The sequence below is a fragment of the Vipera ursinii genome (assembly GCF_947247035.1).
Source record: "Vipera ursinii genome assembly, chromosome: 1".
Taxonomy (NCBI): domain Eukaryota; kingdom Metazoa; phylum Chordata; class Lepidosauria; order Squamata; family Viperidae; genus Vipera; species Vipera ursinii.
The window spans coordinates 358,557,536-358,583,945 of record NC_139512.1 but is presented as its reverse complement, the minus strand read 5'-3'; the positions used below and the strand labels follow the sequence as shown (position 1 = coordinate 358,583,945).

The 26,410-nt window shown below is 47.5% G+C and overlaps 1 protein-coding gene across 1 annotated transcript; it reads right to left on the bottom strand.

The window, feature by feature from the left end:
• Positions 1–1,244: 1,244 nt before the first annotated feature.
• LOC310650959 (dehydrogenase/reductase SDR family member 13-like) lies at positions 1,245–24,466 on the bottom strand. The gene is made up of 5 exons (XM_083379855.1): positions 24,250–24,466; positions 21,615–21,733; positions 5,486–5,609; positions 4,340–4,651; positions 1,245–2,912 (listed from the first exon to the last, which is right to left on the bottom strand). The coding sequence occupies exons 1-5, from the start codon at positions 24,383–24,385 to the stop codon at positions 2,653–2,655; spliced, it is 951 nt and encodes a 316-aa protein (XP_083235981.1). The 5' UTR covers positions 24,386–24,466; the 3' UTR covers positions 1,245–2,652.
• Positions 24,467–26,410: the final 1,944 nt, after the last annotated feature.

Sequence of the window (26,410 nt, the reverse complement as noted above, 5' to 3'; positions counted from 1 at the left end):
CGGTGCAACGTTTGCCGGCCAGGTCTTTTGGCGTGCTTAGCAACAATTCCTATTGGCTTTCGAAAGCCAACAGGCTTTCAAAATCCAATAGAGGGAGTAGCATAGCTTGTGCAAAAGCTTTTCTGTGTGTGTGCAAAAAAAGGTGCCGGAACGCCATTCTGGGCATTCTATGAGGAAAAGAAGGCCTGCTTTTATGTTTTAATCTTCTGATTTTAAATATATATTTTTTTCTATTGTAAGTTGCCCCAAACCTCACAATGTGGATTGCATACAAATATTATATAATCGGTAAATAAAGGTAGAACATATGTTAAATATACATCAAATGATAATATACTTCCCTACAAAGTCAATTCTTGCTCAATGACAGACCAAGGAGTTAACTCGGAAAGGAAAGAGGAAAATCTCGAAGAGATCTGTGCAACGTGTAGAAGGGAAAGGCCCACACTGATAAATTAAAAATCTTTCTGGTCTGCAAAAGAATGCTGGTGGGCTAATCAATGATTTGGTGACTAGAGGAGCATCTACAGTGTTGGAGTTAGTGGTCATGGTAAGCTACGGAGGCACTAGTCAACATGACTTTCAGGGCAGTGGTGGTGATTTTATTATTATTTTTAAAAGTCTGTGCTCTGTCCAAGGGTGCTTGGTAGGCTGCATGTACAGGCCTGGTCTAGAATTTATTTTGGAGCATTCAGCTATCTAAAGCAGGCATGTCAAACTCATTTTGTTTTAGGCAACTTCTTATAAAAGAAGTCGATGTTCTGGTGGATGCCTGGGAAAGGGCGGCCGCCGGGGCACTTGACTGCGTTGTACCCTTGCGACCTCTGACCCGGCGCAGATCCCGTTGGGCTCCATGGTTCTCTGCGGAGCTCCGGGAGATGAAGCGTCGGAGACGAGGTCTAGAGAGCGGTTGGAGGTCCAGCCGATCCGAATCTGACCAATTGCAGTTAAGAACCTTTATAAGGTCTTATCTTGCGGCGATAAGGACAGCGAAGTCTAACTACTTTGCTGCCCTTATCGCGTCTGCAGATAATCGCCCGGCCGCCCTGTTTAGGGTAACCCGCTCCCTCTTTAATCAGGAGGTGAGGGAGGATCCCTTGTGGGGACGAGCTGAGGAGTTTAGTCATCATCTGGCGGACAAAATCGCACCACCACCTGTTTGTTGGATCCGTGCTTATGCGGCCCGGGAGGGGACACGAGGCTGGTTCCATGCAGTAATAACTGCTTCTTTGAAGGAGGGTGTCTTCCCTGCCGCCTTGAAGGAGGCGGTGGTGAGACCCCTCCTCAAGAAGCCTGCCCTGGACCCGGCTGTTTTAAATAACTATCGTCCAGTCTCCAACCTTCGCTTTTTGGCGAAGGTTGTTGAGAGTGTGGTGGCGCATCAGCTTCCTCTGTTCCTGGAGGAAACTGATTATCTGGACCTGTACCAATCGATAGCGATATTGGTCTATAATTTTTTATTTGCCTTAAGTCAGAGTCTTCTTTAGGTATTAAAAGTAATATTGGCTTCAGTCCATGTATTTGGTATTTTAGCCTCCAGGAAAATTTCGTTAGACAGTTCTTTCAAAATCGGACTTAATACATCTTGCAATGATTTATAAAACTCTGCAGGTAATCCATCTGGGCCAGGAATCTTATCCTTTTTTTGCTTTTTTATAGCCTCCATCATCTCCATCATTGATATGTTTCTATTTAATATGTTTTGAATATTCTCTGGAATTTTTGGAAACTTTTCTTACTGCTGCATTTTTTGTTTTGGAATTTCCTCTGCCTTATAAAGTATTTTTAATGGAGGCTCTAATGTCAGGTGCCCATTTCAAGTCCTGGGAGATCCTAGAACGACGAAGCCTGAAGGTCTTGGCTGTTGATCCCGCCTTGTCTAACGTTGCCAGAGGTGGCGGAACAGGAAGGCTCTGCCTAAAATCTACCATCATCTCTTCGGTTTTCAGCGGATTCTAGTCCATATTGTTCCGGCTGCACCTCAGGCCCTGTTCCTCAACCTCCTGTCTGTATGCAGACTCATCACCGTCTCGAATGAGACCCCCGACTCTTGTCTCATCTGCAAACTTCAGTGCAGGCAGTGCCCGACTTACTTCATTTAATGACCATTCAGAGTTACGACGGCCCAGAAAAAAGTGACTCGTGACCCTTTTTCACACTTACGACCGTTGCAGCATCCCCACGGTCACGTGATCCAAATTCAGACACTTGGCAACTGACTTGCTTTTATGACCGTTGCTGTGTCCCAAGGTCATGCGATCCCTTTGACGACCTTCCGGCAAGCAAAGCCAAGGCTTAACAAGCTTGTTACTAACTTATCAACCGCAGCGATTCACTTAACAACTGAGGCAAGGAAGCTCGTAAAATGGGGCAAGACTCATTTAACAAATGTCTCACTTAACAACAGAGCTTTTGGGCTCAACCGTGGTCGTACGTCGAGGTCAACCTGCTCTTTAACAGAGGGATCCTTCGAGTTGCAGTCATTTCCACGGAGACAGAGAAGCGCCATGGAGAAAGCACACAGTGCCATGGGGGGGGGGGGGCTGTGCTAATTGTCCAGGTGCTTTGCTGTGATTTTGTGCGTGCTTTTCCGTGTGTTTTCCTACGTTCACCTCAGAAAAAATTAAGGGGGGAAATTTAAAGTGGACAAATTTAGCTGGTCAGTCCCAGCAGCCTCTCGCTGAATTCCCAGAGCTTCTTGGCCAGCTGGTCATCGCGGGCCTGTCGACTGGGCACCTTCGGCTGGCAGTCCACAAAATACTGCCCGCTCAGCCGCTCGATATCCTTCTCGGTGGCACAGTAGATGGTGGTCTGGGCACCAGAATCACAATTTCGGAGGAACAGCTGAACGAACCAACCCAGCCCAAAGAGCCAACGGGGACAGAAGCGAGAAATTTCGGTTTTAACATTTCCTGAAATCAAAGGCAGAGAGAACAGGCTGCAGATGGAAAGTTACCCAAAGGGGGGGGAGAGGGAGGGAGATCCTGAATGATCCCTTCGCACAGTACCCGTTTCCCACCGGGAACCATGGGCCGCAAGGCACCCTTTGGGCAACATAGGAAATGTCTCAGAAGACCAAGAGCTCAAGCTGAGTGGGTGAGGATGCCAGCGGCTTTCTCTCTCTCCTCTCTCTCTCTCTCTCTCTCTCTCTCTCTCTCTCTCTGTGTGTGTGTGTGTGTGTGTGTGTTTCTGTGTGCGTGTGTGTTTGTGATCATGCGTGCTTCTTTGCATGCATGAAGTCATTGCAGTGGGGCAACTAATACATTCAAATAAATAATGTTAAATAACAATGTTCTGATAGAATATTTGTAGCTCAGAGTTGAAGTGTGAGGTCCTTGGTCCACTCTGAGTTCAGCTGTTTTTTTGCAGGATGTCAACAATGTGACAATTAAGAAACTGCAACCATTTTACCTTTTGCTTTAACTGTGCTTTTCCTGATGTTTGAGACATTTAGATGTAGAAGGGGGGAGGAGGGGAATGCTACCACAACAATTGCAGCTGTGTGTGAACACAAGGTCAAGGTTAGATAAAGTTTTGGTGGGTTGAGAAGTTGGGAGGAGCCTTTCTGTGGTGGGAATTGCAACTTGTTGCATTGTATCAGGGGGAGGGAACTTCAGTCTTGGGTTCAACTATGTAAGTGCCAATAGTTTGTTTCCTGAATAAAATGTTCTTTAAGGAAGAAATCTTTCCCTTGAAGTTCTTTTAATTGGTTTCATCTATTGGAGCAATGACACAGACATTTCATGACTCAACCTGGGAATGTCATCAGTGCTAGAAGGGAGGGGGTTTTCTGGAGAGGAGGAGGAGGAGGAGAATGAGGTGGATGGGGAAGAAGAGGAGAGGAAGGAGGAGGAAGAGGAAGGGGGAGGAGGAGGAGGAGGAAGAGCAGGAGGAAAGGTAAATGGAGGCAAAGGAGCAGAAGGATGCAAAGGGGAGAAGGAATAGGAGGAGAGGGAGGGAGGTGGAGGAACAGAAAGAGAGTGACAGGAGGAGAAAGAGGAGGAAGAGCAAAGGACGAGGAGGAAGAGGGAGAGGAAGAAAAGGGAAGGTGATGCAGAAATGGAGGGGGAAAACCTCATCCTTGCTTTAGGCAGTGGGTTGGTCTAGAAGACCTCCAAGAGTCCATCCCACTCTAAAACTTTAGGATTCTATTAGCTCTGGTACCTGGGAGGGTGGGAGACATCTCCCTCCCCAGTGGAACCCAATGGAGGAAACTCCTGGGGTGGCTCTGCAGGGGGGGGTTTGAGGGAGCCCCCAGTGGGAGAGAAATGTCTGCAGAGCCCCAGCAGGACCTGCGGGGGCTCCATCTTGTGCTTCTTGGAGCCGGACTTCCACTCACCTGGATGAACTGCGTAGCAGGTGACGTTGGTTCCTTCCAGCCGGTTGGCCAATTCTCGCACGTGGAGAGTGTTGGCTAGTTTGCTGTTGCTGTACGATTGTAGGGCCTGCCACATCCCCTCCACTGGCTTGTGGATGGTCCGAAAGTCGATCTTCCCATTGAAGTGCATAGTCGAGGACACGATTACAACCCGGCTGGGGGTGCAGCGCTTCAGCCGATCCAGGAGCAGGTGGGTCAGCAGGAAGTGGGCCAGGTGGTTGACCTGGAAAGCCAGGTCAAAGCCATCAGCGGTTTGACCGTCCTTAAAGACCCCTGCCAAAAAAAGTAAGCGAATTCCAGGTAGTCTTCAGTTTACAACGTGTCACTTTGTGATCATTCAAAGATACAACAGATGCCCAAAATGTATTTACAACCCAGTTCTGATGTTGAAACGGCTCCCTCCCCCCCAGTGTTACATGATCACATTATAGGTGCTTGGGAATTGGTGTTCACTTTACAACCTTGCCCACTGTCATGTGATGGAGGATTTAACATTCTTCAACATTTTTGTCGAAGAACGGAGTTTACTCCCACTTTTCAGCAAAAAGTCCCCATAGTGAACAAATGATTCGCTTCACGACTGGCTCAACAAAGGTCATGAAATCATAGTAGTCACAGGGGTGACCCACTTTATAACTATCACACTTTACAACCATAATGGTCATAAGTTGTAGATTATCTCTAAAGCACCCAGTTTGCTTTAGTGGTTAAACCTAGAAAGCAGGAGGTTATGAATTCAAATCCTGCCTTAGGCATGAAAGATAGCGGGGAGACTTTGGGCCAATCACCAGGGGTCTAAGGGTTCTAGTCCCGCCTTAGCTGTGAAAGCAAAGTTGATCATTCTCTCTCTCAGCCCAATCGACCTCACAAGGTTGTTGTTTTGAAGAAAATAGGAGGAGGAAGGCATGCTGGATCTGTTCATCGCCTCAAGTTACTTGTAAAAATAATAATAAAGGCGGGATACCAAAAGCAAATGACCACAAAGAGGAGAGAGCTGCTTCTGAAGTTACGGCCAAACCCCCGAAGGAAGAGAAATCCTGGAGACCCCCACAATATTCCCACTTCCTCGCCCAGATACCCCGGGGGGGGGGTCTGCTCTGCACCCACCGGCATTGTTGATGAGGATGTCCAGACGGGGCTCCGATTTTAAGAAGGTCTGTGCAAAAGCTCGCACGGAGTTGAGGTTGGCCAGATCCAGGATCATCAGGATCACCTCCGAGTTCCCGCTTTCCTGGAAAAGGAGCAAAAGGAATCCTGAGAAGAATTGGGATCGGGTGTGGCTTCAAAGGCTGATCCCAGTTTACTCGCCTTCTACATATGTCTGCTCACCTCCAGACAATCAGTGGAAAAGCTGGTCACCAGAAGTTGTGAATGCTCCAACATTGGAGGCTTTTAAGAAGAGACTGGACAGCCACTTGTCTGAAATGGTTAGGGGTCTCCTGCTTAGCCAGGAGGTTGTACTACAAGACCTCTGAGGTCCCTTCCAGCTCTGTTATTCTATAATAACATATCACAGTCTTACAGTCTAGAATGAAGAAGGGCAGATAAAATGGATGAGTTTTAATAACCAGAACCAAACGGATCACGCAGATCCAACAAAAGCACTTACAGCTGCCCCCCAAATATGGAGCCCCCGGATAGGACAGGACAGAACTGAAGACAAAGCTCTTGAAGTGGGGAATGGCGGGTGGTCTGCAGGGTGACTAGAAGTGCATCGGAAGTTTTAGGATCTCGAATTCAGTGTAGTTGATTGGTTGGAGGGTGCTGGCTCCTGCATGAGGCAATCTGCACTCTGATTGGTTGCCAAGGGTGCGGAGGGGAGGTTCCCTTCTTCCCGCCTTTTTCTTCTGTGCCCTCTGTGTGCTGTTAAGATTTACCTCACGATGTTCCTGTGTTCCGGACAGGTATATTTATATTTGTACTTATATTTATATGTATAGTTATAATTTATGGTATTAAATTCCTCTTGTCTGCATATTTCTGCAATCAAGCATAGTCAGAAAATGTGTTTTAATTCCTTGTGCCTGCAATTCATATATGTGGATGTTTCTGTAATCAAGCTTAGGCAGGAAATGTAATTGGAATTCCTTATATCTGCAATCTAAGCATGCCTGTTTTTCTACAATCAAGTTTAAAACAGTTAGAAAATGTAATTTGAATTCCTTCTGTCTGTTTCTAAAGTGTGCATGATTCTCTGCAACTAAAGCTCAGTCAAAAAGTGCTTCTATAAACTTGCATGCCTACAGTAAAAAGGAAAATGAGTAATTTGTTGTTCTCCAGCTGATTCTGCAAAGAGCAGAGCTGTGTTGTCAGGATTCTGTTTGTGTGGATTGATGTTTCTTCCTGTTTTCCTGAGGAGACCACTCAAAAAGCTTGTTAAAATTGTACTGCCTCCTTGCTTGAAATGCAATGAATCTCTCCTCAGATCTGCCTCCAACATTTCTAATTACAAAGAGAGACTGTGTTTGTAAGCTTGAGTTTTGTGAAATCAAGATGCAAGATTAGAATTTTCCCGTCTGTCTCCTCTAAAATTGCCTTTCTCCTAAACTTCACTAGAAAGTTCAGAGATTTACTGTTGCAAACAATTTGTTTCAGAGCTGAATCTTTACTCAAAGAGGAAAAAAGTTTTCTAGCTTGCTAAGAACTCTTTGTTCTAAAGACCGCTTAGGAAGGTCATAAAAAAACAATAAAGCAATTAGTTGCCTGGCAACCCAGCTCTTGGTTGCTGCTCAGTCAAAGAGACCCCACCCTTGGAATCCAGGAGACAAAAGGCCAGCTTGGTTTTATGCTAAGGCAGGCAGCGACCTCTGGTGGCCAAACTGAAACGCTTAAACTGTCTGCAAATTTGAAATGCATGTGAAAGCTTGTATATAGAGAGAGACTTTGATTCACACTTATGGCAAGCTATGCAAGCATTTTATATGACTAAGCAAGGCACTCTAGCTATAAACTAGGAACAAAGAGCAAATTAACCTTCGTCAGACACAGTTTACAGCCTATGGTTGGTACTCTTAATACGAACAGGAAGTCCCTCGAGAGTTCCAGACCGGCTCACGACTAGTGGTCATAAGAAGGAACAATTGCCTCACTTTGCATCCAAATTCAAGCTAGAGACAATAACAGGCTTGCATCCAAACAGCGACCTCTAGTGGTCAAGGGGTGAACTTTGTTGAAGTACTCACCTACTCACCCCAGTGGCTGCTCAGCAAGTAAAAGGCTTGTCCTCAGGCACATGTAGAGTGCCCCCAGTGGTCAAAGGGTGAACTTTCCTGAAGTCCCTAACCACGCAGAAGGTGCCCCAACTTCCCTGAAGTCTCTGACCACACAGAAGGCACCCCCTGGTGGTCAAAGAGCAAAGTTCACCAAATTTAGTCAAAAATACCTAGGAAGTTTTCTGTACCTGTCCTAGCCATGGCAGAGTGTCCCATTGATTCAGAAGAGCTGGTTCAACCAGACAATCCTGATTTGCACCAAGAAGTTGTAAGACCCAAGCGTACAATAAAACCAACCCAGAAACTCAGAGAAAATTATGAGGTAACTAAGAATGAACTTTCCAATGAATTGTCAGAGTTATGGGACAGAACTGCACATGCCATGACAATTTTGCTGAGCCTTAATGGTAATCCTGCTGCATTAAGAGACTCTATAGATCGCCTATCTGCAGCTTATGAACGTTACCTACGGCAGTATGCAAAATACATAGGTTTTTTGTATGACTTTAATGTAGATGATTCCTTAGCAGAAATAACCAAAATTGAGGATCTGAACCAGCAAAGAGATCTCCTAGTGCAAGATGCAAAGAATAAGGCAAAAATCCGTATTGCAGACCTGCAAGAGACCAGATCTCATAGGTCTACATCAAGTAGATGCACAGCACGCTCCGCTAGATCCTTTCGCTCCAGGGCTTCAACAATACATGACAAGCTACTAGAGGCTCGTGCGCTTGTAGAAGAAAAGGACGCACTTGCATCCTTTGCCAAGAAGGAAGCTGAAATAGAAGCCAAGAGAAAGACCCGCCAAGCAGAGGAGGAAGCCCGTCAAGCAGAGGAAGAAGCCCAGAGAAAGACCCACCAAGCAGAGGAGGAAGCCCAGAGAAAGGCTCGCCAAGCAGAGGAGAAAGCCAGTCAAGTAAAGGAGGAAGCCCAAATGAGAATTCTGCAAATAGAAAAGGAACGAGCAGCTGCCCTGGCAAAGCTGAAGGTCTATGAACAGGCAGTGAAGGAAAGCACCGAGGTAGATTGTTCCATCCCAATAGAAGTGGAGGATCCGAAGGAACGCACCAGTCAATATGTCTTAAAGCATAATGTTTGCAACGATGCAGAGCCATCTTCCACACTGCCTAAAAACACCACAGAGACCCCAGAACTGCAAAGGCCTGTACTCCTTCAGCACCACAACACAAGTACATCTTCTGCACTTCCCACTCACCACTCAGAGACCACAGAACTGCAAGGGCCTACACCTCTTCAACAACACAGCACAGGTGCATCAGCTGTCCTTCCCACAAACAGCACAGAAGCCCCGCACCTTCCAGAGCCTACATCTCTTCAACAACACAGCACAGGTGCATCAGCCATGCTTCCTACGAACAGCATAGAAGTCCCGCGCCTGCCAAGGCCTACACCTTCTCCATGCCAACACACAGCTGTGTCAGCTGTGCTTCCTACAGACAGCACAGAAGCCCCAAGCCTGCCAAGGCCAGCACCTCTTCAATGCCCAGAAGCAGGTGCGCCAACACTTCAAACTGCATCACCTCTTGCCGATGATAACGTAATTTCCAGCAATGATCAACGGTTGAATCGACAGCCAGCACAAGCTTTAGAGAATACACCGCAGCTGAATGCCTTTACAACATCACTCTATCCTGGTGCACCTCATCCTTATTCACCAGAAAACCTCCACACCCAAGGGGTCCAACAAGTTTCTTTGGCATCAAAGAGTGAGGGGTCAGACTGTTCTGACCATGCCAGGTACATGATTCGACAAGAGCTTCTCAACTCTAACCCCTCAAAGTTTAATGACCATCCAGAGACCTACAGATCCTGGAAAGCAACCTTCAAAGCTGCTGCTGCTGATCTCAACTTCAATATCAGAGAGAAACTCGTTCTACTCTTTTTCTTTCCCCCATTCTCATATGTTTGCAGGTTCATCAGTCACCATGCCTGGGTGAACAATGACCCCAGCTTCAACTACCCTGAATCCAGTGTGCCTGCTCCATCACCATCACCAAGGTATGTTAACACAGCAGCTCAACACAAAGACTCAGGTGGAGCTGTGTCTACAAGAAAGATGGACATCTCACCTCCTGTATCATCTCCTCCTCTATGGAGTGATTCAGGTGGTGGCAACTCACATCCTGTACCATCTCCTCCTAAATGGAGCGATTCAGGTGGTGGGGATGAAGATCCCAATCATCAGTGTCCTATTCACAAACTGCCTCACCCTCTTAGAAAATGTCATCAGCTTGGAGCAATGACTATACAAGAGCGGAAAGAGGTTCCTCAAAACTTAGAATATGCTACAGGTGCTATGCTTCATATGGTCATTTTGCTAAAAATTGTAAAGCCTTTGTCAAGTGCACAGAATGTGATAGCGACAAACACGATACAGCTACGCATCCTGATCCACTTCCAGGCAATCCACAGCAACCACCTGTATCCAACCCTGCTTCAAATAATGGCGGAGAGCAGCATGGCGGGGAGCAACAAAGTCACGCTCCAGTCACCAACATTTCACCTTTACCCTATCTTCAAGTTAGAGACCTTGTTCTGTTTAAGGACCACCGACCTCAAGAATCGAAGGGCACCAAAAACTTTCATCAGACCATCGCAAAACTTGTCCTGCTTTTGCCTCTTGAAGACTGAACTCGTTGCTTTCCCTGTTGAATCCTGACTTCAAGAAGAAAAGTGCCTTCAACTTGATCCAGACTATTGAGGCCTGAAAAGGCAATTGTTATTATTGCAATATATATGCATGTTCTTTTATATCTTTCAGGTCTTGAACACAACAAGCAAAACCTCAGCCTGAAATGGCAGTTTTTATTATTGCAATATGTATGCATGTTATTTCTTATATTTCTCAGGTTTTATACCTCATATATCTCATGCTGATTTTATATCTTTCAGGTTTTATGCCTCATATGTATGCATGTTTATTTTATATTTCTCATATATATGCATGTTTATTTTATATTTTTCAAGTTTTATTTATTTATTTATTTGTTTGTTTATTTGATTTATATACCGCCCTTCTCCCGGAGGAGTCAGGGCGGTGTACAGAGCAATAAAATAAGAATACATTAGATAAATAATTTTAAAACCCAAATCCATCAGGCCAGGCCGGCTTGTTCGAATAGATAAGTTTTTAGATCACGCCGGAAGGAGTGAAGGTCGGGGGCCATCTGGAGTTCAGCTGGTGAGCGGTTCCAAAGGATTGGTGCACCCACCGAGAATGCTCTCCCCCTGGGGGTCACCAGCCAACATTCTCTGACCGGTGGTACCCTGAGGAGGCCCTCTCTGTGGGAGCGTACAGGACGGAGGGATGTTGACGCTGGCAGTAGGTGCTGCCGTAGGTAATCCGGACCCACGCCATGTAGGGCTTTGTATGTCATCACTAGCACCTTGAATTTCACTCGGAAGGCAACTGGAAGCCAGTGCAGCTCACGGAGCAGAGGTGTAATATGGGAGTATCGGGAGACCCCCAAAAGAACTCGTGCAGCTGCACTCTGCACTAGCTGAAGCTTCCGAGTGGTTCTCAAGGGCAGCCCCATGTAAAGAGCGTTGCAGTAGTCTAGATGAGAGGTCACAAGAGCATGGGTGACTGTACGCAAGGCATCCAGGTCCAGATAGGGTTGCAACTGGCGCACCAGACGAACCTGGGCGAAGGCCCCTCTAGTCACAGCTCCTATATGATCTTCTAAGGAGAGCTGTGAATCTAAGAGGACACCCAGATTGCGAGCCTTATGTAATAGGGGGGTAATAACTCGCCCCCAATATTAAGAGATGGAATAATCTGACTATCCTGACATGCCGGTATGTACAGCCATTCAGTCTTGTCCGGGTTGAGTTGAAGCCTGTTCCTCCCCATCCATACCTGGACCGCTTCCAGGCAACGGGACATCACGTCGAGGGCATCACTGATGTGGTTTGGGGTTGAGATGAAAAGCTGGGTGTCATCAGCATACTGATGATAACCCACTCCAAAACCACGGATGATCTCACCTAGCGGCTTCATATAGATGTTAAACAGGAGAGGTGAGAGGACCGACCCCTGAGGAACTCCATAAATGAGAGGCCTCGGGGTCGATTTCTGCCCACCCGCCAACACCCACTGTGAACGTTCCAGAAGGTAGGAGGAGAACCACTGAAGAACAGTGCCTCCCACTCCCAATCTCCTGAGACGCCGCAGTAAGATACCATGGTCGATGGTATCAAAAGCCGCAGAGAGGTCTAATAGGACCAGGACAGAGGAATAAGGAACAGAGGAATAAGGAGCAACCAATGCCGTCTCCGTGCTGTGTCCGGGCCTGAAACCCGATTGGTACGGGTCTAGATAATCAGTATCTTCAAGGAACAGAGGAAGCTGATGCGCCACTACGCTCTCAACAACCTTTGCAAGAAAGCGAAGGTTGGAGACCGGGCGAAAGTTGTTTAAAACAGCTGGGTCCAGGGAAGGCTTTTTGAGGAGGGGCCTCACCACCGCTTCTTTCAAGGCTGCAGGGAAACTGCTCTCTTTCAATGAAGCAGTTACCACTGCATGGATCCAGCCTCGTGTCCCATCCCGAGCCGCATAAACCAGCCAGGAGGGGCACGGGTCCAATAAGGATGTAGTGGAGCTCAGCTTCCTCATGATCCTTTCTACCTCGTCCAGAGTCACAGGATCGAACTCTTCCCAGATAACATCAACAAGACTGTCCATGTTCTCATCGTCAGATTCTGCCCAGTTGGAATCCAGACTGGTCTGGATCCGAGCGATTTTGTACAGCAGATGTTGGCTAAATTCCTCGGCACGACCCTGCAAGGGATCCTCCTTCACCTCTAGATTAAGGAGGGAGCGGGTCACCCTAAACAGGGCGGTCGGGCGATTATCTGCGGACGCGATAAGGGTAGCAAAGTAATTAGACCTTGCCCTCCTCAGCGCCGCGAGATAAGACCTCGTAAAGGACCTTAGTCGCGATCGGTCGGATTCGGATCGGCTGGATCTCCAATAGCTCTCTAGGCCCCGTAGTTTTATGTCTATCTCAGGTTTATTACCTATATCTCTCAGGTATTTTATGACAACTAGCAAACTACAAACATGTATTTGCATTTCCATAACTACCGTTATATCATTTTATATGGTGGTATTATGTAATACCAGACGGGGAGTGTGCTGCCACCACATGGCTGTTTTGGAGTAATTACAATGTGGGCAGTCAGGCCCTCCTACCCTATGATGTATTTCCTTTTCCCTCCCCTTTCTGGGATGGACTTCCTCCTCCTTTGTCTCTGGAGAGAATCCCATCCTCCATTATTATTCAGCTAACATGTGACAACAGCAGATGTGCAGTCACTGGGAATATTACCATTTTCTGACCATGGAGATATCTTGGAAATGCTGTACAAACGTCATCTTAATCTACATACAATAAAGGTATTTCTATATGATAAAAGGTGTTTTCCACGAGTTCAAACTATCTGAAGAGAGGTGTTAATGTTAAGGAAATCTGCTTATCTAGACCATAGAGGTCTTATCAAGAGATTAATTAATGCACAATGGCTTGGATTCAGAATAGTTACAGTCAATGCTTTTTTTGTAAAAGAAAAATGTGCCGGAACTCACACATGTCATACAACCTGCCTTGCCTACCCTACAAGGTTCCATCCAAAAAAGGTGCCGGAACTCTGTTCTGAGCAGTCTATGAGAAAAAAAGCCCTGGTTACAGTTATAGTTATGTATATAAGATAAAATATTAAGTTAGGGTAAAACCATGATAAAGTCACCATAATATGGTGCCATAGAGTTGCAGTGGGGTGTTATAATTCTATATCGAAGGAAGCTAAAATCGTTTAACTGCTTCTGGTGTGAATTTCCTAAGGATACTTTCTTGGGCTATATGTGTTATTGCTTGTTCCTGTCAAGGAATTGTGCAGCAGTTCTACAGATGAAGTTTAATTTACCTCAGGATATTCCTGTGTTCCTGACTGTCTTGTGTTCTTTCTTTCTGGATGATTTCAAAGACTACACACACACACACACACACACACACACACACACACACACATTTACAGCAGTCTTTGTCATCATCCAGAATATCCGTGATATCCCTTTATTCCTGACTATCTTGTGTTCTTTCTCTCTGGATGATGACAAAGACTGCTGTAAATATATATATTTACAGGAGCAGAGGAATATCCTGAGGTAAACTAAATTTCATCTACACAGCTGCTGCACAATTCCTTGACAGGAACAAACAATAACATATATTGTTGTGTTATGTTGTAATATGTTATAATATGTTAATATGTTATAAGATGTTAGGAAAAACGATTAGGTTATGAGGAAAATCGCTGTCAGCCTCTTGACAGCTCAAGCGCACATGCAACAGCTTGTTGACAGCTCTTAGCTGTCAAAGCGGCCGCCGGTTGACTACGCATGTACGGAAACCAGTTGACAGCTTGGAGCTGTCAGAACGGCCGCCAGCTGATTGGTCCGAGTTGCTGCGGTGGGAGAATACGCTGACAGGGTTGGGCAAGGGTTTGCCGGCTCGGGTATAAAAGGGCAACCTAAACACGCTGTCAGCTGTCTGGGGCTACACTGAAATAAACCGTTCTTCGTGGAAAGCCTGCTGTCTCGGAGTGGTCATTTAGCTTGCAATACATTGCACTGGTGACAAAGGTGGGATCTACTGCTTCGCAGAGCTAAGTCACTAGCTGAAGTCGCTGGCTGTGGAAGAGGAAATCTCTCCTGCCTTCAATCTCGCTTCGCAGAGCTAAGTCACTAGCTGAAGTTGCTGGCTGTGGAAGAGGAAATCTCTCCCACCTTCAATCTCGCGAAGCAGTACCCATGACCAGGACACCATGGCCAACCTCGGTCCTATCCGAGAATTCGATATCCGACATCCCGAGCACTGGGAGTCGCATTGGGGACAAGTGTAAGGTTACATCTTGGTGAACAGAATCACAGAAGACCGGCATAAAGCCACGGCATTGCTGTGCCTTAGTGGACTGGCGGTGTATGACATCGCCGTCGGACTCTGCAGCCCGGACCCGATTGCTACGGTGACATACGCAGACCTCACTGAGCATCTCCGTTCACACTTTATGCCAAAGAGATCGGAGCTCTTTTGGTGTCTAAACTTCACCTGCCGGTGTCAATTACCTGGTGAGTCTGCGACCGACTTCATAGCGGGGGTGCGCCATGCTGCCCGCAGATGCCAATTTCCTGACTGTGAAGCAGCTTTCACAAGAGATCGATGGAACGTTAAGGTGCTTCCAAGCGAAATAGGCAGAATGCATAGATGCAGTCATTATGAAGCTTTATTCATCGACAGGTTATATAAAAAGAGCTATATGGCATGGAAGCATCCATGCTTGTAAGATAGAAGATAGATAGAAAGAGAAGCAGAGCTAGAACAAAGAAGCAGCCCCTGGGCAGAGGTATTTATGGGGGGTCTCGGCCCCTCCCTAGCCATAAAACTCTCTCACCAATGGGGCCTGCTGCAGGGGAGCAAAGAAGCCTCTTTGCTCCATCTGATGACCTATTTGGGGAACTGCCATGGCTGGCACAAAACATGTAACAATTCCCCTTCTTGCCAGCCAATGACAGGGACCAGTGAATGTGTGTGAGGGGCAAGCAGGTGTCATAGACATGTATAAAAACATTCAGAAGGCCAAACACAAACGCTTACACAGAAGGTTGTGCCGGTCAATGGGAAGAGGTTTGGTGAACAGATCAGCTATCTGGTCAACTGTGTTACAGTGCTCTACACGTATAAAACCCTCTTTGACAAGCTGTCTGACATTTTTATAGCGTATGTCTATGTGGCGAGATCTAGAGCCTACTGCATAAGCTTCCGAGATTGCAATGGCGGCTGTGTTGTCCTCTAGAATTTGGATGGGCAGAGGAGGAGCTGCCCAGATACTCGTTATCAGCTCATTGAACCAAGTCAAATCATTGGCCGTGTCTGACAGGCTGGCATATTCAGCCTCGGCCGTGGAGCAAGAAACAAATTTTTGCTGCCTAACATGCCAATGTATTGGGCAGCCATTTAGCAATATGAGGATACCAGAAGTGCTCCGCCTACTTTTGGTGTCGCCAGCCCAGTCTGCGTCTGAGTAAGCAGAGAGCTGGGCCGTCTCCCCCTTCTCTGGTTCCAGCACAAGGAGGGCATCGGTCGTGCCCCTGAGGTACCTAAGTACCCTCTTAACAGCAGTCCAGTGGAATTCCTTTGGGTGTTCCACATGCCTGGACAATAGATTTACAGCTAAAGCTATGTCAGGCCTGCTCCAATTGCTGATATATAGCAAGGAGCCAATCACAGATCTGTAAAGCGTGTTATCTGTGAACTCAGGACCGTCCTTGTGAGTATGGTTGTAAAAGTCGCTTTGCATTGGGCTGTGCGTAGGATTAGATTCTGCCATTTTGCATTTGGCCAATAACTCCTCTATCTTTTCTTTTTGAGATAGAGCGAACCCCCCCTTAGTGGCCAAAATATGCACACCCAAGTACTTATCAACCCGCCCCAAAGATTTCAAAGTAAACTTTTCTTCCAGGGCCTTGGCAAATTCATCACACCCTTCCTTGTCAGGTCCTACATATAGTAGGTCATCCACATAAACTAACACCCTTTCTGTGGTACCCTTGGAGTTGCGTGTGAAAACACATTTATCTGCACGGGATGCAGTGAAACCAACTCGTTCTAAACTTTTTCTAAGGCAGTCATACCATAGTTTCCCTGACTGTTTGAGACCATATAACCCTTTGTGAAGTAACCATGTATTTTCCCCTTCTTGCTGGTAGCCAGGAGGGGCCTTCACGTAGATCTGCCGGTCCAATTTGGCGTGGAGGTAAGCCGTCTGGATGTCGAATTGGAAGACTTCCTCCCCCAGAGCAGCTGCAGTCACGAGGGCGGTCTTGACGCTCTCTGCCCGGACAGTTGGAGAGTATGTCTCGCTATAGTCTTCCATATAGCGTTGGGCGAATCCCTGAGCTACCAAACGGGCCTTATACAGGTAGAGGCCATTGGCAAGTGGTTTTGCCTTGTAAACCCACCTTGTGCCAATGACTTTCCTCTCCTTTGGAGGTTGCTGGGGGGTGAAGACCTTGAGTTGTTTTAAGCTCTGCATTTCCTTCTCCATCGCGAGCTGCCATTTCTCCTGTTCTTCGATGGGCAGCTCCTGGATGTCAGAGAAGGATTTTGGGGTGACCACAACGCTGTTAACAGACGCGATGTGCCCAATGTCAATTCTCTTTGGCGGGATGCCTTTGTTGGACCGCTTTGACCTCCTTACCTTCTGCCACTCACCGCCTTTTTCTTCCGCGGGTTTCTGAGGCGTTGCTGGGGAACTGGACGGCTCATCCTCCCCATCTGAACCAGGTGGGATGACATCTTCGTCTTGTTCCACACTTTCGTCGGTGGCAGGGTATGTGGACGTCTCAGGTGATGTTGTAGTCGGTGTGCCCTTGCTGGGACGGTTGATATATGGGCTCAGATCATTGGAGTGTATCTGGGCCCAATTGGAGTCCTCTTCGAAGGAGGCAGATTGGGAAGTCACAATCCTGCCCCCTTCTCCCAGGAAACGGTAGGCCTTGGAGCCAGGAGCGTAGCCCAAGAACCTCAGTCTCTGGGAGACAGATCTCCCCTTCTTCCGCAGCTGCTTGGGGATGTGAACCCATGCATAGGACCCAAAAACACGTAAATGTCCAAGATTTGGTTTCCTACCATGAACTAGGAAATATGGGGTCTGGTTCACAACACTGCTCCAAGTGCGGTTTAAGGTATAATTGGCGTATTTTACCGCTTCTGCCCAGTATGATTCTGCGACCCCTGCGTCTGCAATCAGACTACGCATCATAGTTTGTAGGACTCCATTTCTTTTCTCTGCCACACCATTCTGAGCGGGGGTGAAAGGCGCGGTAAGAAAATGGCGGATGCCCTTACGCTTTACCCAGTCCTGGAATTTTCGGGACATGAACTCAGCCCCGCGGTCGCTCTGCAGTTGTGCAATCTTGGTTTTATACTGGGTCTCTACAAGGTTGTAGAGTGATTTTATGGCATCAAAAGCTCCAGATTTTTCTGTGAGGATATACACATGGCCGTACCTTGAAAAATCATCAACTGCAGTGAGAAAATACTGACTTTTCCCTAGAGATGGTGTGAAAGGCCCGACCAAATCAACATGAACTAGTTGATATGGGAATTGGGTCTTACGCAGTGATGTTTTTGGGACAGGCGCAGCTTTCCTCTTTGACTTCTTACAGATTGCACAGTCCAGGAATACCTCACAATCTTTGAGCTGGACTCCCTCAGCAAACTCTCCCATCTTTTTAACCACAGGGAAGCTTGCATGACCTAATCTTCGGTGCAAAATATGGGCACACTTATCGTGGAGTGGCTTCCCGACTGACACCCTCTTGGCTTTGGTAGCCTTGAGCGGTGCTTCAGGTGACAGCTGAGGTTGGGATTTCTTATCCACACTGCCTTGCTGTGGGGGCTTGGATGCAACCGCTTCACCTTTGCGGTCATTAAGCAGCCTTGGGGTTGTCTGTGAGGCCCCTTCTAAGGGGGAGAAATATGGCAAATCATCTATGATGGCTATATTTCCAATGACCTTCTGGTCCCGGGTGACATGACCTCCCCCTTTGCGAAATAAAACTTCCACCCCGTCATCGTCACATAACTTGATAATGCTCAACAGGTTGTTGGCAATAGAGGGCGCGTGTAAGACACCTTCAACTTTTCCAAGCCCGGGTAGAGAAACCGTGCCCTCCCCAATAACCAAAGCTTTATCACCGTTGGCCACCTTGACAGATGATTTAATTTTCTTTACCCTTTTAAAACCTTGACTCATATTGGTAATGTGAGAAGAAGCTCCAGAGTCCAGTAACCATAAGTCAGTGGAGCTATCAGCTCTTGTGGTGGGGGCACAGGTAGACACAAGATTGTTAGTACTTTTGGCCCCGCCACGGCCCCTACCTTGTCCCTTGCCCCTACCTTGATTGGGACCACGCTTGGGGCCTTGTTGAAAATGGGGGCAGTCCTTCTTGAGGTGCCCCTCAGAGCCACAGGTGAAACACTTGAGTAGAGCATTAACCCGCTCTGAGTTGCGGTGTCGTGTGTTGGCTGGCTGGCTGGTGACTCTGTTGTATTCTCCTGTATGTCTACGTCTGCTATCTTCGTCAATGAGTCTGCCCTCGAGGTAGGACAGAGGCATGGGTCCATCCCTGCCCCCTTCCAGGGAAATAATAAAATTGTTCCAACTTTTGTCCAGGGAAGCCACAATAACTGCGACCAAGTTCTCTTCAGGTATTCGGTAATTTTTGGACATTAGTTGCGCCCTGAGGGATTTTAATTTTCCAAGATGTTCTGCCATGCTGGCCCCAAACCTGAGTCTTGTGTTGTAAAACTCAGTTGTGAGTCTGGTGAGAGAACCCATGCTCTTGCTGTTGAATAAATTGTATAATAAGTGCAAGGCTGCGCAAGCTGTGAGTCCATCTGGAATGCTAGGGAACATATTATCATCGATGGACTCCATCAGAGTGGAAAAAGTCTGTCTATGAAGCCACTCTTCTCGTGAGCTCCACGGGAAAGGTGGTGGGTTCAGGGCCATTTCAAGAATCCCATCCTTCAATAGACATACCTGCAAATTTCTATTCCAACTGTGATAGTTCTCACCCCCAATTTTCAATTTTTCAAAGTTTGGAGGCAACGGGGATGCAATTAGAAACGTATTATCCCATTCTTGGAGCATTTGGGAGGTTGGCATTGAAAAAAATGGCAAAGGTACCCCTCTAGTGGGCGTTGGTGGTATATTTCTCTGATTTTCAGATGGCCCCCCTTCCGGGTTAAAAAGCCCGTACTGGGCATGTCCGGAAAACATGTGATCAGGGGGTGGGCGGAGCCCAAGATTGCCGGCCGGCACTTGGTTTTTAAAATGCTCTGGAAATCCTTCCTGGAGCCTCCCCGGCCCTGCATTGCCTTGAGAAGCCCATCGCTGTTCCTGAAAACCTTGGGGATGGCTAAAGCCGATGCCGGAGGAGGGGGCCAACCCCCCCCCGAAGGCCAAGTAAGGAGAGCGCCTGGGCGGGGGCGAAAGGAAGGCTGGGGGCTCCGGAGAGAGGGTCGGGGGCCTTGGGGGGTAATGAGCAGTCTTATTGCCATCATAGGTCACGAGGGTTTCTGCTGGAGAGAGCCCAGGAGTTTGCATGTTGCTATGGCAGGATGCCAGGGGTTGCTGGGCCTCCAGACTAAGTTGAGGCCTTTCTTTGTTAGAAAATGTGGGCGCACAGGGGGCTGCCATCTTGCTTCCGGTGCCGGGCCATGCGGTCTCCCTGGGCGCAGCCATCTTGTTTCCTGTTGCCCCAGGAAGCTGGAGGTCACAGTTAGGCAGGGGATTTCGCGCCGAAAGCCCTGGGGTCCCGGGGTTACTCAGGGTGGCAGGCGCCATATTGAGGGGCCTCGTGGTGGCTGAGGGGGGGCTTACCCGGCATCCACAGTCCTTCTGCACTGATGTCCTTCGTGGAGAGGCTTGTGGGGTCTCCTGTACTTCAAGGAGTTTTAGAAGCAGTTCCTTGCATTCTGGTGTAGACATTTGATCCACGCGTTGCTTGCGTTGGGCCCGGAGCGCTTCTGCTGCATCTTGACAGTCTTGGGTGGACTGTAAAACTTCCAAGCTTCCCTCTGTGGCGTGCAGAAGGAGGCCATCTGTGCTCTCACCTGGAGCGGGGCTTGCTTCAGGGGCTAGAGCTGTTAATCTTGATTGAAGACTCCTGGTCACAATCTGCGATTTCCGGCCATCCATTTCAGTTTCAAATCTAGGCATTAGCTGCAGGCTTTGGAAGCGTTCCCTTTAACCATCCTCTCTGCTACCAACTTGTGAAGCAGCTTTCACAAGAGATCGATGGAACGTTAAGGTGCTTCCAAGCGAAATAGGCAGAATGCATAGATGCAGTCATTATGAAGCTTTATTCATCGACAGGTTATATAAAAAGAGCTATATGGCATGGAAGCATCCATGCTTGTAAGATAGAAGATAGATAGAAAGAGAAGCAGAGCTAGAACAAAGAAGCAGCCCCTGGGCAGAGGTATTTATGGGGGGTCTCGGCCCCTCCCTAGCCATAAAACTCTCTCACCAATGGGGCCTGCTGCAGGGGAGCAAAGAAGCCTCTTTGCTCCATCTGATGACCTATTTGGGGAACTGCCATGGCTGGCACAAAACATGTAACACTGACCTCGAGGACAGAATCCGTGACCAAATAGTACTAGGACTAAAAAAACAAACAGCTGCAGCAGAAAATAGTCACAAAGCCTACGATGAGCTTAGCGGAGGTCACTATGGAAATTATGGCATACAAAGACAGCCATCAAGAAAATCCAGCTCAACTCAGCAATGGGCCGAATGGGTCAGTCCATCAAGATGACATAAGAGACGACAACTGGGGGAAGGAGGACGAGGACGAGGTCGATGCTATCCTTCAAAAGTTTGATAAGCTCCAAAGCTGCCGCGACGGAGAGAAAAGATCGAACAGACCAGGGGCCGCCAACAAAAATCCCAGCTGCCAGAACACCAGACCAAGATGCGTCAGCTGCGGAGGGGCCCACGCCAGAGCCACATGCCATGGGACCACTACGGTGGGAAGGTAACAGTGTTCCGGGCGCCTTTGGCGTCTAGTCATGCCGGCCACATGACCGCGGAGACATCCTCGGACAAGCGCTGGCTCTTCGGCTTTGAAACGGAGATGAGCACCGGCCCCTAGAGTCGGAAACGACTAGCACTCATGTGCAGGGGAACCTTTACCTTTACCTTTCATATTTTATATTTATTGTACTGACCACTTACTTGATATACACATATCTGTTCATACTTAAAACTTACATTTGCATCTGCCAGTATACTGCATTTTATCTGCACTGCATATAAGGAATTGCATGATCTTGGTAGATGCCATGCGCTAAATAAGTAAATAAAAACCATCAGGAAAAGACCTGAGTGCTGAAGAACGGAAGGAAGGAGAGACCCGCACGGCAGGCGCTTACCCGTCTGATGTCGCACACAGCCGATTCTCCTCTTGCTTTGTCGCGGCAGGCCAGAATGACACGGGCGCCTCTCCGGGCCAGATCCACCGCTGTGGCCTTCCCGATCCCAGTATTTCCACCTAGGAAAGGGCAGGGAAAGGATTCACTGAGATCGCCCAGCCTTTGATGGGGACCCAGGAGCCGGGCCTGCATTTGTGTGCCTGCAGTTTTTGTGGTGTGTCACACATGGAAGCATTTGTGTGGCAGCGTTTGTCAACCTTGGCAACTTTAAGACAGGTGGACTTCAACTCCCGGAATTAAAAGCATCTTAAAGTTGAGAAACCCTGGCTCAGGGCGTGATTTTCACAACTCTTTAAGAGCAGTCTTACATCAACAAAAAAGAATAGCTTAAAATCATTCAGGGGTAATACAAATAGTCCTCGACTTACAACCATTATTTTAGTCATCGTCTGAAGGTACAGCAGCACTGAAATTTTTTTCACAGTGTTCTAATATTTCAAACATGAAAATTGAACAATGATTTTTTCCTGTTGTGTGGTTTTTACCCAATTCCGACATCCAACAATCCATGGGATGGTTGAAGTACAGTTCAGCATTCCTGACTGAGATGCTTGGAGTCCCTTTAGGTCTCTGAAAGGACCACTTTGTAGTGAGATGGGTGGGAAATAAATTTAGTAATAATAATAAAAAAGAAAGGCATTTCAAAAAATAGGATGCAATGTTCCTGTCAGACCAGAAGATGGCGCAGGTCTCCCAACACTGGTTCTGCAGGGTGTCACTTTACTAACACAAGTTGCAAAACAATTTGAAGGCCAGTCATGCATTAATCATTAATGCATGGATGAGAGGAAGTAACTAATCCTGTTTTCTCCCTCTGATCCGGGGACAAACAGAGTTACTTAGCAGGGAATAAACAAAGCCAATCAGAAGACTGAAAAACAGTTTTAAGGTATTCCTATTCCTGCGGACTCTAGAAATACTACATATAGTCTTCAACTTATAATCATTCATTTAATGATCGAAGTTACAATCGCACAGAAAAAAGTGAGTTATGACTGTTTTTCACACTTATGAACATTGCAGCCCCATGGGCTATGATAAAAATTCAGACGCTTGGCAACTGACTCATATTTATGACGGTTGCAGTGTCCCGGGGTCACGTGATCCACTTTTGCAACCTACTGACCAGCAAAGCCAATGGGGGAAGCCAGAGTCATATTCTATTCTATTCTATTCTATTCTATTCTATTCTATTCTATTCTATTCTATTCTATTCTATTCTATTCTATTCTATTCTATTCTATTCTAATTTCTATTCTATTCTATTCTATTCTATTCTATTCTAGTCTAGTCTAGTCTAGTCTAGTCTAGTCTAGTCCAGTCCAATCCAGTCCATTCTATTCTATTCCAACTTCTCTTCTCTTCTCTTCTCTTCTCTTCTCTTCTCTTCTCTTCTCTTCTCTTCTCTTCTCTTCTCTTCTCTTCTCTTCTCTCCTCTCCTCTCCTCTCCTCTCCTCTCCTCTCCTCTCCTCTCCTCTCCTCTCCTCTCCTCTCCTCTCCCCTTCTCTTCTCTTCTCTCCTCTCCTCTCCTCTCCTCTCCTCTCCTCTCCTCTCCTCTCTTCTAATTCTATTCTATTTTCTATTATTTCTATTTCTATTTTTTTTTAATTCCATTTATATGCCGCCCTTCTCCGAAGCCTCAGGGCGGCTTACAAGCTTAGCAGTAGCCTTCATTCTATGTATATGCCTGCTTATTAGGGCTTTCACAGCCCCCCCCCAAGTGGCATTATTACAAAGTCAGCTTATTGCCCCCAACAATCTGGGTCCTCATTTCTATTTCTATTATTTCTATTTCTATTTCTATTTCTATTTCTATTATTTCTATTTCTATTTCTATTCTATAGCATTTGAAGGCAGGACAAGAAGCAACGGTTGGAAACTGAATCCTAACTGAGGAGAGAAAAGTTTCCTGACCATGAGAAGAATTCATCTGTGGAACGGCTTGTTTCCAGAAATTGTGGTTTTTAAGAAGAGATTGGACAGCCCCTTCTCTGGAATGGATTAGGATCTCCTACTCGAGCAGGAGGGTTGGACTAGAAGACCTCCGAGGGCCCTCTGCCAGCACTCTGTCATTCTGTTGTAGCAAAGGGGCTTTTTCAGGAGGCACGTGGACTTCCTTGACTTTCTCCGAAGACCTTTCGCTTCTTCTGTCGCTCCTTCGGACTGGGCCAGGCAGGGCTCTCCGGCAGCCCAGCGGGAACTTTCTCCCCTGCTCTCCCGCACCGACCCCTCCCTTCCCGGGCAGGGGTCCCAGGCTGGTCTCTGCGGACCCTCCCCGCTTCCGCCGCTGCCCTTCGGCTTCTCACCGGCTTTCTTCCGAAGGCGCTTTTGGGGCGGACTTTCCCGGTTTGGTCAAAAGCACCTTTGGGTCAACCTGGACGGGGGAGAATCTCCGTCACCTTTGGGTCAACCTGCCACCCGCATTTCTCTTTGCCCTTCGAGCTGCGCTTTCACTCCGGGATCCTGATCCTGCCTGGAGCCCCTGAGGTGGGGGTGGGGGGGTTATTTCATGAGAAAGAAAGGCGACGCCCCCCCCCCCCGCCTGGGATGGGAGCGCAGCAGCCCCCGGAGCTACCTGTGATGAGAACCGTCTTGCCCCGCAGGCTGACCGCGTTCCGGCACCGGGTGGCCAAAGCCAAGTTGTAGTAGAGCAGCGCGCAGAGCCCCAGCAGCCCCGCCGCGCCCGCCGCCAGCCCCGCCGCCGCCTCCATGGCCCGCTCGCCCGCCCGGCCCCGCTCCCTTGCCCCGCAGCCCGGGAGCGCTTGGCCTTTACCGGGACGGTCCCCGCCCTGGCCCGCCTCCCGCCTCCCGCTCCTCCCCGCGTGTATAAGAGTTGCGTGAGAAGAAGGGAGGGAGAGAGGGAGGAGGGAAGGAGAGAGAGGGAGAAGGAAGGGAGGGAGGGAAGAGCTGGGAATGTGAAGGAGAGAGGGAGGGAGGGAGGGAGAGAGGGGGGAAGAAGAAAGGGAGGGAGGGAAGAGCTGGGAATGTGAAGGAGAAAGTGAGGAAGGAGGGAGGGAGGGAGAGAAAGGAGGAAGAAGGAAGGAGTGAGGAGCTGAGAATGTGAAGGAGAGAGAGAGGAGGGAAGGAGGGAGAGGGAGGGAAGGGAGAGAGGGAGGGAGGAAAGGATCCTCAGAGGGAGATCTAAGGAGGAATTTCCTGCTAGGGAGAACACTTAACCAGTGGAAAGGCTTCCCTCCAGAAGTTGTGGGTACTCCATCACTGGAGGCTTTTAAGAAGAGACTGGACCACCATTTGTCTAGAATGGGTATAGGGTCTCCTCTCTGAGTAGGGGGTTGCACTAGAAAAACAGAACAGAACAGAATAACAGAGTTGGAAGGGACCTTGTCTTCTAGCAACACGTTTTGTCTGGCATGATCTGGTTTCGACAAGCCTACATTGACTTTTCATTATGACTTTGTTTGCCTCTAGGTGTTTGCAAATTCATTGCTTAATTATCAGAGACTTCTTTATGCAACCATGCTGGTTTCTTTTGAGAGCTGTTATTTTTCTTCTTGGTTCTTATTGTGCTAGACTGGGCTTTTAGAATCTCACTTTTCAAGGTTTTCCAAGCTTCTTGGGTTGTTTTTACCTTGAGAGTTCTCATCCATGGAATCCTTCCAAAGCTCTCTCTAAGTTTATTGAAATCAGCTCTCTTAAAAGTCAAAGAGTCTAGTTTGACTGCATTCTATTGCTTGTGCTTGCATAATGTTGAATTCCAATACTGCATGATCACTCACCCCCCCCCAAGGTTCCTGTGCCTTCAACCCCTTCTATCATTTCATCTCTTTTGTTGTTGTTGTTAGCTGCGAAGTCGTGTCCGACCCATCGCGACCCCAGGCCATAATAATAATAATAATAATAATTAATAATAATTAATAATAATAATAATAATAATAATTTGGAAGGGACCTTGGAGGTCATCTAGTCCAACCCCTTGCTCAGGCAGGAAACCTTATACCATTTCAGGCAAACGGCTGTCCAGTCTCTTCTTAAAAACTTCCAGTGTTGGAGCATTCACCGCTTCTGGAGGCAGGTGGTTCCACTGGCTAATGGTTCTAACTGTCAGGAAGTTTCTCCTTAGTTCCAGGTTGCTTCTCTCCTTGACTAGTTTCCATCCGTTGCTTCTTGTCCTGCTTTCAGGTGCTTTGGAGAATAGCTTGACTCCCTCTTCTTTGTGGCAGCCCCTCAGATATTGGAACACTGCTATCATGTCCCCCCACACTCTTCTCTTCATTAAACTACACATACCCAATTCCAGCAACCGTTCCCTATATGTCCCTATATGCCTCCAGCCCCCTAATCATCTTTGTTGCTCTTCTCTGTACCCTTTCTAGAGTCTCGACATCTTTTTTACATCGTGGTGACCAAAACTGGATGCAGTATTCCAGGTGTGGCCTTAACAAAGCATTGTAAAGTGGTATTAGTACTTCACTTGATCTTGATTGTATCCCTCTGTTAATGCAGCCTAGCACTGTGTTGGCTTTTTTGGCAGCTGCAGCACACTGCTGGCTCATATTGAAGTGATTGTCTACTAGGACTTCGAGATCCCTCTCACAGTTACTACTATTGAGCAAGGTACCACCTATACTATACCTGTGCATTTGATTTTTCCTGCCTAAATGTAGAGCCTTACTTTTTTCACCATTGAATTTCATTTTGTTAGATAGCGCCCAGTGTTCAAGTCTGTCCAGATCCTTCTGTATCTTAAACCTATCTTCTGGAGTATTGGCTATTCC